Source organism: Barbatula barbatula (genome assembly GCF_947034865.1).
Source record: "Barbatula barbatula genome assembly, chromosome: 14".
Taxonomy (NCBI): Eukaryota; Metazoa; Chordata; class Actinopteri; order Cypriniformes; family Nemacheilidae; genus Barbatula; species Barbatula barbatula.
The window spans coordinates 17,959,065-17,972,286 of NC_136777.1; the positions used below are offsets into that span (position 1 = coordinate 17,959,065).

The 13,222-nt window shown below is 39.6% G+C and overlaps 1 protein-coding gene across 9 annotated transcripts in view; it reads left to right on the forward strand.

The window, feature by feature from the left end:
- Positions 1–13,222, forward strand: part of dst (dystonin) — a 141,218-nt gene that overhangs the window by 108,493 nt on the left and 19,503 nt on the right. For all 9 annotated transcript variants that reach the window (XM_079473550.1, XM_079473548.1, XM_079473552.1 and 6 more), the window contains 19 exons: positions 23–107; positions 256–497; positions 1,564–1,770; positions 2,292–2,411; positions 2,499–2,606; positions 2,798–3,016; positions 3,246–3,449; positions 3,542–3,773; positions 4,047–4,273; positions 4,360–4,482; positions 5,744–5,845; positions 6,650–6,751; positions 7,178–7,351; positions 7,929–8,084; positions 8,168–8,365; positions 8,932–9,060; positions 10,126–10,296; positions 12,061–12,216; positions 12,622–12,828. In XM_079473550.1, coding sequence (XP_079329676.1) covers positions 23–107; positions 256–497; positions 1,564–1,770; positions 2,292–2,411; positions 2,499–2,606; positions 2,798–3,016; positions 3,246–3,449; positions 3,542–3,773; positions 4,047–4,273; positions 4,360–4,482; positions 5,744–5,845; positions 6,650–6,751; positions 7,178–7,351; positions 7,929–8,084; positions 8,168–8,365; positions 8,932–9,060; positions 10,126–10,296; positions 12,061–12,216; positions 12,622–12,828 — 3,162 coding nt within the window. The remainder of the gene's footprint in view (positions 1–22; positions 108–255; positions 498–1,563; positions 1,771–2,291; positions 2,412–2,498; positions 2,607–2,797; positions 3,017–3,245; positions 3,450–3,541; positions 3,774–4,046; positions 4,274–4,359; positions 4,483–5,743; positions 5,846–6,649; positions 6,752–7,177; positions 7,352–7,928; positions 8,085–8,167; positions 8,366–8,931; positions 9,061–10,125; positions 10,297–12,060; positions 12,217–12,621; positions 12,829–13,222) is intronic.

The following is a 13,222-nucleotide window of genomic DNA, read 5'->3' on the forward strand; positions in this document are numbered from 1 at the left end:
TGATGTGTGTCCTAACATCTAGGCTGTTCATGAGGATATTGAGCTGAGGAAACAAAATGTTGAGCAGGCCATCCTGAATGGGTTAGAACTGCTGAAACACACCACAGGTGAGATGCACTTCACGTGACTAATAGTCATTTTGGCTTAGCATTCAGAACATAGTGAAAACATTTAGCATTGTGAGCTCTGGTATTATCCAATTGTAAACTTGTTCAAGTTCAAGCAGCATGAATGACTGTGTTCTCATTTCTTCAGGCGATGAGGTTGTTGTCATCCAAGGTAAGCTAGATGGAATAAAGTCAAGGTATTCCGAGATCACTGCGATGAGCAATGATGTTTCAAAGACTTTGGACAAAGCCCTGTCTCTGGCCACCAAACTGCAAAACACCCATGAGGAGCTGAACTCCTGGCTAGAGAAGGTGGAGTCTGAAGTGTCCACGTTTGAAGCTCGAGAGGCAGTCGGAGAGCAGCTCACTAGCTTGCAAGACAGACAGAAAGTAAGTCTATGTCACAGCCATTTATTCTTTAGAAAGAAAATCAACAATGAGACCAGATGTAATATATAAGATGTTTCTTCTACACAGCATCAAGCTAATTAAATGGGCCATGAGTCTTTTTTCCTTTTGATGTTTCTCCTAAACCTGAAAACAAAAGCATAACTAACACTGATAAAAGTTTAGGATCACATACTCATTATTTGTTGACAATAAATAATTTTACATTAACATTTAACATTTTAGAATAAAACTACGGAATAAAAGTTGTAACTTTAGAATTTTAAAGTTTTACTTCATTAATATTGCATATAGGAGTTTATAGTCTGTTTAATATATGATGTGTGTGTCTCTCTCCTTTATCTTAAGTGTGTTTTTTCTCTGTTATAACCACTGTGTGTGTGCGTGTGTCTGCGCGTCAGTGTGTGCGCGTTTGTGTGTGTGTGTATATGTGTGTTAGTACGTGTGCATTTTGTGTGTGTGTAGTGTTTTCTATGTGGGTGTGGTTGAATTCGTGTCTGTGTGTCCGTCTTCTTTGTTTTCACCTTTTTTGTTATTACTTGCATAACTTTAAATGTTTTGCTTATAGTCAATATGTGTCATGCTTTAGCATCTTAGTCACCATTTGACTAAAGTTTGCAAAATTGTACACTTGGCATTTTATCATTCAGCTTTTGAGGTCTTAACCTGGGAAGCTTTTAAAAACTATTGAAGGATTTTCTTATTGGCTGTTTTTTATTCATTATTTGGTTCAGGTATATATTTAAAAAAATACTTTTTAAATCTCAAATTTGTTTTGCAGTGAACGAACTTGTTGGCAAATACATTTTTGTGTCTACAAAAGTAATTGTAACTATTGAAACATACATCTTTAGAATATATTTTTACGATCATGAGAAACTTCCCAAAAACTGGTAGTGTAGTTTTTGCGAGATAGTGCTGTCACTAGATTTGACACAAGTAGGGATATCACTTCTCATATAATGCACCATTCAGTAACATTAAAATTAATCTCTTACACTATTAATCCGATTCTGAACACTAATCTTTTGTGGATTGTCACGTTCAGGCTCTGCTGAAGGAGGTTAAAGAACAGAAGCCGCTGTTGGACTCTCTGAATGAAGTGAGCAGTGCTCTGCTGGATCTTGTGCCATGGAGAGCGAGGGAAGGGTTGGACAGAATGATCACGGATGACAATGAACGCTACAGATCGGCCAGTGATGCTGTAAACCAGCATGTGGACCAGACTGAAGCTGCTATCATAAAATCACAGCAGGTACGGTGGATCTCAGCTGTTTTAGAAAATAACACCAGCCCTCTATTAGAAAGATTCAGTGTCTGTTTCGACAATGATGCCTGCCGAGGGCGACTGACTTCATTGTGCTTTTAATTCCTAGTTTCATCCAAATGTAATTCATCCTCTCTAGCCGCATTCACACTGTTTCCATTATTCACAAATGAAGTGTGACCCTGAATGATTACATTTGCATTACAATAGTGTGTACTATGGAAGGATGGGTGGATGCTTTTTTATCATACATATCATTTGTTATACATTTTTTTAATTAATATTTAATTATAAATATTTGTATTAATAAGAAGTATTTATATTTTTGGTATAATTTAATATCATTTTTGTGCTTCATTAAATAATAATAATTATTTGTATTTTTGCTTTATTTTATTATGATTAAATATTAATTATTCACATTTCTATCTGTTATTAGAGTTGACTAAATGATTACATTTTCAGTCATCCAAATGAATATGTGTTGTCTGCTGTATGTTCATGTGTAGTTTGAGCAGGCAGCCATCTCTGAGCTGGCCTGGCTGGCAGAAGCTGAGAAGAAGCTGTCATCTCTTGGAGACGTGAGGCTTGAACCCGAGGAGGCCACAACTCAGCTTCAGGCTCAGAAGGTCTGGAACACGCTTCTGTGGTCATCTTTAATTTGCACTGTCACTCAAATATACAAAAAAGCATGAGTGATTGATTTTCTCCCGCAGAGCTTCTCCATGGACATTATGAGACATAAAGATGCTGTTGATGACATTGTGAAGACAGGCGAGACCATTATGAACAGCAAAGATCAGGCGGAGAAGCAGACACTGAAGGTAAATATGACAAGTAAAGATTACACAACAAACGTTTTGAGTTGCTGGTACGGCCTAATTCTTACCATTTAAACTCTTCACTCTTATATACCAACATACCGTCCAGCTTTAATTCACCTTCTTCTAAAGAAACATAACACATAAAAGGTTTAGGACAGGACTAGTGTTGATTTTAATGTGATTTTATACAGATGACTCTCCTGAAGCTGTTGGAGAAGTATAACGTGGTGAGCCATCTGAACTCCGAGCGTTGTCTTCAGCTGGAGAGAGCTCATTCTCTAGCCTGTCAGTTCTGTGAGACATACGACGAGCTCTGGCCATGGCTGCAGGAGACGAGATCCACCTTCAGCCAACTGTCCAAGCCAGCTATTGAGTATGAAGCTCTCAAACAACAGCAGGAAGAGCTGAGGGTAAGATCAAATATTCCAAACCATTTAATCGCAGCTTATCACTTCACATCGTGCTTAGCAACACCTCTCGACATTATCCTAAGAGGATAAAGTACGACTGTACATCAGCAACCAAACAGATGGTACATAGTGGAAGGTCAGATTGTGTTGGACCTTTAGCTTGTATGTGGTAATGCTGTTGACAATCTACTGCTTTCTATCCTGATGATATGACACTTCTGCTTCTCAGCAAATGAGGGAGCTGATAGCCGAGCACAAGCCGCACATCGACAAGATGAATAAAACCGGACCTCAGCTGGTGGAGTTGAGTCCATCGGAGGGACAACCCATCGGAGAGAAATACCATTCGGCAGATAGATTGTACAGCCAGCTTAAAGTCGACGTCAAACACAGAGCCGCTGCTCTCGATGAGGCTATTTCCAAATCCACTCAGGTCAATACCGCTATGCATTTTCACTCTCTATGGGAAAGATCTCTATTCGCTTCTGAAGGATTAAAAACCGGAATTTTCTGAATGCATTGCAGTTTCACGATAAGATTGACCCCATGTTGGAGTCTCTGGAGCGCATCGCAGAGCGCCTCCGTCAACCTCCTTCCATTTCAGTGGAGATGGAGAAGATACGGGAGCAGATATCTGAGAACAAAGCTGTGGCTGTAGACCTGGAGAAACTTCAGCCCTCGTATGAGACCCTCAAACAGCGAGGAGAGGAGATGATCGCCCGCTCTGAAGGAGCAGACAAAGACCACTCAGCCAAAGGTACAGATTATTTTAAGAGTCAAAGTTGACCTCATGTACAGTACCTTATGTCCTGAGCATAGAATCTTGAGAATGAAATCTCAGGGTGACATGTGCAGCGTTTCACATACATTTTATCTTGTAAACACAAACTATGCTCAAACCATCTTAATGTATCTTTTTTCCCCACTAAGTTGGATACAGCCCAACGAATTACTTTACTTACACTTTTAAGACAATGTTGCTGTGTTATTCAAAGCTAATGGAGATGCTCTGCCTTTTTTGATTTTGAAGCTGTTCAAGACAAACTGGACCAGATGGTGTTTCTATGGAGTGACATCCAAGCTCTTTTGGAGGAAAGAGAGGTGAAGCTTCTGGACGTCATGGACCTGGCTGAAAAGTTTTGGTGTGACTACTGTGCTCTCATCGTCACCATCAAGGACACGCATGACCTGCTGAAAGAGCTGGAGGAGCCCGGAGTCGACCCTTCAGTGGTCAAACAACAGCAAGAGTCCCTGGAGGTCTGGAGCCTTTCAGGGAGCACATGTACGGTAGTATTCATTCAGGTTTGATTGACATCTTCATAGCTTCTGCCTCTGCTTCACAGAGTTTTAGAGAGGAGATCGATGGACTTCAAGAGGAACTGAATGTGGTTCAGAATCTGGGAGCTGAACTCATGACAGCGTGTGGCGAGCCTGACAAACCAGTGATTAAGAAAAGTATAGACGAGGTAATGGTTTTAGTTCAACTGCTTCTCTGAAAAAATTTAATTTCTATAAAAAAATATAAGTAAGTAACATTAACATATCAACCATGTGTTATCTTTTGGATAGAGATGAGGATGATTAAAGCAAAGATTTTTTTTGTTTTTGGTTGAACTATCACTTTAAAGGTTTTGAGCGCAGAAGGGTGTTTTTGGACATTAAATAAAGCCCCAAATACCAGCACAATGACAAACCTTGCACTGACAAACCAAACGGACATTAATGCTATCAAACTGGAGAGCATGTCGTTGTTTTTAAACCCCTCTGTTTTCCTTATCCACACTACAAAGCGAAAACAACGTTTTCCAATGTATCCACTTTGGACTGCGTTTTTTTTAAACGCTCCGTTTTTGTTGACAAAGCGCCATCTCAATCTGGAGAGAAAAGATGCGTTTTCACTAATACGGATTAGTGTGGATAAGGTCGAAGTAAATCACGTTGCGTGATTCATTTAAATACTCTCCTCGCATAAAGTTTGCATCTGAAAAGGTAAACTCCTACAAAAAAGGTCAGTCACAAAAACGGTTGTGTCCATGCCTTTTCAGCGATAATTTCCACTGCAACAGTAGTTTTTTTTATGCCAAAAGAGGGGTTTAAGCGGACACAAGCTATTCGTAAATCTGGCCTTTAGTTAGGAATATTGCAAGTTTTGTCACATGTTATTATTCTCCTCTGAGAGTCACAGCAGAATTTAGATGTCTTTGAATCAGTGATCATACTTACAGTTTGAGTTGAAACATGTTTTATGTTTCCGTTTCTAATAATTAATAAAGCTACTTGCCAAGTGCTGAGAAACCTACCAAACAGTTATTTGCCACACCATGACAATGCGTTGGTTAAAGACTCACTAAGGGTTAGTGCAAGTGTTTTTGCTAGTTTCAGCCCGACATAGTTCTAATTTTCCCGTCCAGCGCAACGTTGTTTAGATAGCAAATGCATTTGCGCTCATTCATGCGCCCGTGGGCATGCTGGTCTAAAAACGAGGGGTTTTCAGGTGTGTTCTTGGCACGTTGACCAATTCAAACCAAGTCTAAAGTCAATGGCGCAATATTTTGTTTTATTTAAAGAGTGCGTTAGTAGAAAATGCGCCTCTATTGGATCTAAGTGGATCTGAGTGCACCTGCGCCGTGTGCTTTAGACCATGCACTTAGATCATTAAAGTAGGGCCCTAAATGATTCTAGTGAAGTTGATGGATGATTCAGATCTCATCTCTGTCTGTTTCTTAGGTGAACTCTGCATGGGAAGCCCTGAATAAAACGTGGAGGGAGAGAGTAGAAATGCTGGAGGAGGCCATGCAGGCAGCGGTGCAGTTTCAGGACAGTCTTCAGGTATATATGACACATACAGAGCACACATTCAGTCATTTCCATTATTGGTTTGTGGTTATGAGTGATTCCTACCATTCCAAATGAGCTCATGTTGACATACAGTATTACTTCATTCATTATTAATCATTCACATGATGTGATTCTAATGTCTTGTAAAGTGAGGGCAGTGGAAAATCGAGTGCGGATAAAATATTTTACTTCACTATTTTAGTGTAATTCTGTAAAATTAGTAGGGTAAGTTACTTCAACAAATAGCGATTTATTTGTGTCAAATAAATCGATGGACTTCAAGTTTAATTTGTGTTCGATGGACACAAATTTAATATTATAAAAACACATTAGTTACACCGTCTGAAAGGAAGAAGGAAGAGTTATTTAGTATGTTTTTCAATCAGTGTTCCCATCTAAACAATTATATTCCATAACCTTATCCCTGAAAATACAAAGTTGAGTAGGTAGGAGTTGAGAGTAATATTAGGAATATTACAAGAGTAAATCATTCTTAAAAAATGTTAAGTGCACAATTTAGCCCAGTTTGTTTCATTCACATTTCTCTGTTTCTCAAGTATGCTTCTGATGAAAGTCAGCCATTCTCTTCATGAAGGTCATTTATCTTGTATAATAAAAATAAGATGAATATCAAACAATTGTACAGTCCCAAACTCCAGAATTGGTTAAGGTGTGGCTTAGTTTTGTTCAGTTCATTGTTGCTCATCCGAGTATTGCGGCTGGAAGTGAAACCCGACGCGATGTAAAGCTGTGATTTTGTTTTCCATGTGACAATAGTTTTCCCCTTCTTTCCAGAACATGTTTGACTCTGTGGATATTACGCAAGGCAAACTTGACTCGATGTCGCCTGTGGGCACAGACCTGGAGACTGTAAAACAGCAGATGGAGGAACTAAAGGTATTGGTTTACGGTTTGCGTGTGGGTTATTTTTTCATACCCATGACCTGATTCTTATTGTGACAGTCATTGTCAATGTAGATCAAAGTATGAAGGTATTTATCTAAAGCCTATTGACTTCTGACTATCTCATGAATATAATTCACCTGACAGACCACAAAGCAGCTGTGTTTACACTTGGAGTGATTCATTCCTTTGATTTGGCACAGTTCGCATTATTGTAACCGTTTAACCATTAGCCGTTTCAAATGAATTTCAGGTGAACTAATCCGCTTACACTCTGAGAATCCATTGAGATTTCTTTTGTGTGCCAGTCAGAGACACTTCGCAATCAGTTATAATAATAAAAATAATATCTGTGCATTGCAGTGTAAATGCCGCCAATGTGACACTTTGTAATCTCACTGTGTTGATGTATATGTGTAGGGGTTTAAAAGTGGGGCGTACCAGCTGCAGATCGAGATGGAAAGGTTGAACCATCAGGCCGGACTCCTGCTTAAGAAGGTGGTGGAGGAAGCCGAACGCAGCACCATCCTGGAGCCAGTGAAGGAGCTGAAAATGCTCTGGGACAACCTGGATAAAAAAATTATAAACAGACAGGTCAGAGAACAGGACTCAAAACTATAGATAATAAATCAATTTCAAACGTTGTGCTTCGGAGCAAAAGAGGATATAAAGTGACAAACTATATAAAGTGAACATTGCTTACCAGTATGAATTTTAGGGCAAGGGATTTCCGTAGAAAAGTTTTTTCATGGGTGGCACAAGTTATTACATTACATTTTGATAAAAAATTACAATATTCCTTTATATAGGAATAAAGTGCACAGATGAATCATACATCTGATCAAATCCAGATGGACGTGATGTTATTGGTTAATTCTATGGCCACACAGCATCGGTTACGTCAGCGGCGGTAAAGTCATTTCAGACATTAAAACTAGACTTTTTTTAAGCTTTTTAAGTTGCCTTTAAAGGAGAAGTTGTTCATTTCTTTCCCACTAGCGACACCAAACAAAAATGAAAACACTGCTCCCGTCGACTTGAGCTAACGTTGTCATGTCGTGCCCAGTTGGATCTCAGTCAGATCCCAGTTCTTTTTGCTGCCAACAGTGACTAGTTTGGTAATACTTGCATTCCAAAAATGACATTAGCAACTTTTCTTGATCTCTTTCAGCACAAACTGGAGGGGGCGCTGTTGGCATTAGGGCAGTTCCAGCATGCTTTAGATGAACTTCTGGCTTGGCTTACTCACACCGAAGAGCTGCTGAGAGAACAGAGAGAGGCCTGTGGTGACCCAAAAGCCATCGAGATCGAGCTCGCAAAGCACCACGTATGTCAACATGCTTTTGATGTGATTGCCAGATGTTTCGTTCATCAAGCATCTTTTATCTCAGATTGGTTTCTATTGGGCAGGTGTTGCAGAATGACGTTCTGGCCCATAAGAGAACAATGGAGGCGGTTAATAAGGCGGGCAGTGATCTGATGGAGTCCAGTGCTGGAGAGGAGGCCAGCGGTTTACAGAACAAACTGGAGAATCTCAATCAGCGCTGGAAAACAATCCTGGAAAAGACTGAAGAGAGGAGGCTGCTTTTGGACAACGCCCTTCTGCAGGTCAGACACGAGGACAGCCAGAGACCTGGCAACCCTCTGGAATCTAAACGGCTGAATGTTTCCTAAAATGGAACGATGATTGATGATGTTCTCAACATGAGGCCAAAAATGTCCGATCTTAAAACATTAAAGAGCGAGATGTCCACACAAACACATGCTCTCACTCAAAGTTTACAGCTTACAACGCATACTTTTTACAATTACGAAAAACATAATGCCCTAAAATATCCTTTCTGAAATCCACTTTACCTTTGATATGAAAATGTTTGATTTGTTTTTGGAATGGAACGGCATGCCATTGATAATGCGTATAAAGGTTTCCTTTCATTGTAAATGGAACATCCTCTCAAAGCATTTCATTGTTTCACATTTAAGGATACCAAGAATGTAAATAACTGTTTATTGCCATGTTTACTCTGTCTAATCCCAGACAGCATTCTTCTTGTCTCTTACCTTTTTTGGAGAATAATAATCTTTGTGATCATTAACTCTCACACAAAGCCCTCAGGCCTGTGATAATTCATGTGTGACTCTATTGTTGTGACGCTGACTGCTCTGTTTTGTAGGCTCAAGGTTTCCATGGTGAGATTGAAGATATGCAGCAGTGGTTAAAAGACACAGAGCGTCAGCTGTTAGCATCAAAGGCTCTGGGAGGTTTACCAGACACTGCCCGCCAGCAACTCGACACCCATCTGGTACATACAATACATTTGACAAAGATTGTGATTATTACATCAACACAGAACTTTTGTCGAACTTTTTGTAACTTTCAATCATTTATATCGTCCTGAAATATTTTATATCAAAATGACTTGAATGGTTAGGCCAAAAACTAAAATGTACTATCAAAATGTTAGGAAATAATTTTAAACTGCTTTTTTGTAGTCGGTCAACACATATTGCGTTATTTTGAATATTTAAAAATATGTAAAATGTGTAAAAAAAATCTGGATAAACTGCTCACTTAAAACCCAGTGAAATAAAAAATGACAATGCCTATTTTTTATGAAATACTGTAGCTTTATAGTAAATAGTTTATCAATGTGGGTCATTCTCTTTTTAAAATTCTTGTGCCCTCATAATCTTTAGTTAAAATCTGAAAATGCACTTCCTTCCTGTAGTGACTATCCATCTTAAATGACGTATGTTTGACGGCCTGGGCGGAGCGTCCGTTAACTCCTCCCCTTTAACTGTCAGTCTCTGCCAGATCAATTTCAAAATGCAACGGCTGTTTTTATACAACCAATCAAATGGCAGAGAAAGACGAAAGACACGGCCACTCTCTTTCTCATTAGAAATTCAATTTCACTCGGAAATGCTTCAAAATACGGAAGTAAAAGCGATTGCAACTTCCGGTTCACAGGGACTTTGAAACTAACACCGGCAGAAAATACTTTGAACACTACAAAAAGTGTTTTATATTATTATCAGATTGTTACATTATTACTTTACTATTAGATTTATTCTCTAACCTAGACAGACAGACTAAAACATTGCTCTAGTATCTGCTTGAAGAGTTTTAGTTCAAATGCATATTATACAAACAAAATCCCTCCTGGCTTCTTTTTTTCTAGTTTATAGACTTTTAATGCTATGAATTAATTTCTATCAATAAACTAAATATGTGACCCTGGATCAGAAAAACTGTTTTAAGTAGCATAAGAACATTTGTAGTAATAGCCAAACATACATTGTATCACTCAAAATTATAGTCAACATGTACAGTTGACTTGAAGCATGCTTTGTTTGTGTGTTCACAGGAACTGTGCAGCACGCTGGAGGTAAAAGAGGACATATACAAGCAGATTCTTCAGAAAGGTCAGCAGATTTTGGCCATGACCCCTGAGGGTCAAGACAGCAGCACTGAACTGGACCTGCACAACCTGCAGGAGAAATGGAAATGTGTGCAGGCCAAAGTGGCTGAGAGGAAGGTGAGCGAGAACATTAGTGTTCCTCCTGTCAGTGTTACGTATCATCATCAGCACCAGGATTTTGGGTCGGATCCCAGACGTGAAGTGCTGGTTGTGTTAATGTAACTGTGATATCAGATTCGCTTTGATGTGGTCAAATGGACGATTTTCCCTTGAGCTCATGCCTGAAGTGAGCTATAAATCAGTACCGAAAAAAATACGTTGCCAAGGTGGATTCAAGGAATAGTTCAACCATCCTGTACTCGACCTCATGTTGCTCCAAACCAAAAGAAAAAACATTTGATGATTTTTCACGCTGCTTTCTTTTGTACAACAGAAACATACCAGAGGCTATCAAGCGCCAAGAAAGGGATGAAAAAATATAAAAGCACTAGTCAAACATCACACAGGTTTGGAACAACATGTTGGTGATGACAGAATTTTTATTTTGGGATGGGTTTGTATAGAAACTTCATTATTTATGCGTGTTTAGAGCGAAACGAAACACTTCAGGAATGTCCAAATTAGATTGAAAATGCCCAGTTGTCCGCTGGATTTAATTCACTTTGAATCTGGAAACATGGGGCTTGGCAAAGATATCAGGTCTCAGGATTTTTGACTGCACAAGCACATCTATATCACAGTGAAATCATTCTTACAGTGTTCAGCTTTCACTGATATACCTCAGTCTGCTCTTCTGATGTTAACCAGACGTCACGTTAAGTGCAGAGGGTCACATGCTGTCAAATTAAATCATTGAATGATTCATCATTTTGATTCATTCACTTTGATTCAGTACGATCCAGAACAGTAAAACTTTTCTTTGTGTTACTTGTTCTAATCCTTTGCCACATATAATTGTGATAGTGTTATTAGTGTAAGAGATAACGGTTGGGTGAACAAAATTGGCATCAGATGTTGTCCACAGTGAAACTGTCGAATCCTAATCTAAGCGATGGACAATGAAATCGCACTGCGACGTTAGGAAGTGAAGCATGTCTAGGCAGAGATAAGTCTTCTTTATAGAGTGCGAGCTTCACAGTTATGAAGTGAGCCTTGACTGTATTGTTATTTTGATGTTGTATTCAATAATAAAAGTTATAAAGTGAGGCGCAACTTATTTATACAACGCGAGCTGCGCAGACACACATATTCTTTATACAACACGGGCTGCGCAGACACGCATCCTCTTCATACAATGTGGCCTGTGCAGACACAGGTCTTTATACAACACGGGCTGCATAGACACGCATCCTCTTCATGCAATGCGGGCTGTGCAGACACAAGTTTTTATACAACACGGACTGCGCAGACACGCATCCTCTTCATGCAATGCGGGCTGTGCAGACACAAGTTTTTATACAACACGGACTGCGCAGACACGCATCCTCTTCATGCAATGCGGGCTGTGCAGACAAGTCTTTATACGACTCACGCTGCGCAGACACGCATCCTCTTCATGCAACACTGGTCTTCTTTATACAGTTATAAAGTCAGGAAGATCAAACTGCGCGTCCTCTTTATACAGGGTGAGCTCCACAGTTATAAAGTCCGGCCAGTCTGATCTGTACATTGCGTGCAAGCTTGGACGCCCCGTAGCCTTGTTTATATTTGTTTACAAGGCGATTTGCAGCCTGCAGGACAGAGGAGCAAGAGTCACGTGACAAAAGTGAAACATTTGTTGGAATCAAGATGAAAGATGGCCACTTCTCACTGTCCCACCCCAAACACAAAACCAGAAAGGATGAAAATATTTGAATGTGTGATTTGTTTGTTTGTGTCCAGGTGAAACTGGAGGAGGCTCTGGCGATGGCCACAGTCTTTCACAGCTCCCTGCAGGATTTCATTAACTGGCTGACGCAGGTTGAGCAGACCCTCACTATGGTATCTCCTGCCTCTCTTATTCTGGAGACCATCATGTTCCAGATAGATGAGCATAAGGTCAGTGATCTCCATCTATTTACGCTTTTACCGTGTCACATTTATTGAAGCTTTAGGTTTATTAAAAAGCCCACTTGCAGGGCAGCTCAGCACGCTCCTCTGTCACAGACAGCAGTTTATTGCAAACTACAAGTAAATATTTGAATGGACTCGGCTGAATTTATGTGTTAGAGATTCATTACTTTAAAACCTCTGATTGAAAAACTTCTTTCAATAGATATGTAGACAAATAAAAACTGCTGTTTATAAATTAAAAGAATTTTTTTTGAAGGAATGTTGCCAGAAATTGTAGACACACATAGAGTTATAAACATATCCTAGTATGCAACACACAATGTGAGGAAAAGTCACAGAAAAGTGAGATAGCTTGACTTTTGTTATACTGGATGTACTGGCTTTCAACAGGTGTTTGTAACGGAGGTGAACACACACCGAGATCAGATCATGGAGCTGGATAAGACCGGTACACACCTGAAGTACTTCAGTCAGAAGCAGGATGTGGTGTTGATCAAGAATCTGCTGCTAAGCGTTCAGAGCCGCTGGGAGAAGGTGGTGCAGCGGTCGGTGGAAAGAGGAAGACAACTAGAAGACGCCAAGAAACGGGCCAAACAGGTGCCAAAAGTACCCCTTGACTACACTACTTACAGTACTCATCAACAGAAAAAGATTATCAACATTAAAACAGATCTATTCCTGAAATATTACAAATCTTACTCATAAAAAACTTACTCATAAGTATGAAAGCTGGTGCAGGTTATTGGACGTTAATAGTAACGGAGCTCATCTGTGTGTAATTACGGGTGATCACGCTGATGCTGGTAAATGTAATAAGAGTATCTTATGATGTCTGATAGAGTCTAAGATGTGATTTGTTTTACAGTAGAATGGCTTAAAAGCATCAAGTAGCCAAATTACAATTTATGGGCTGACCTTAAAAATTGCAGTCCACTCACATTCTACAATACTGCATGAAAAAAAAAGATCTTCTGCTGGCTTGTTTTTACTG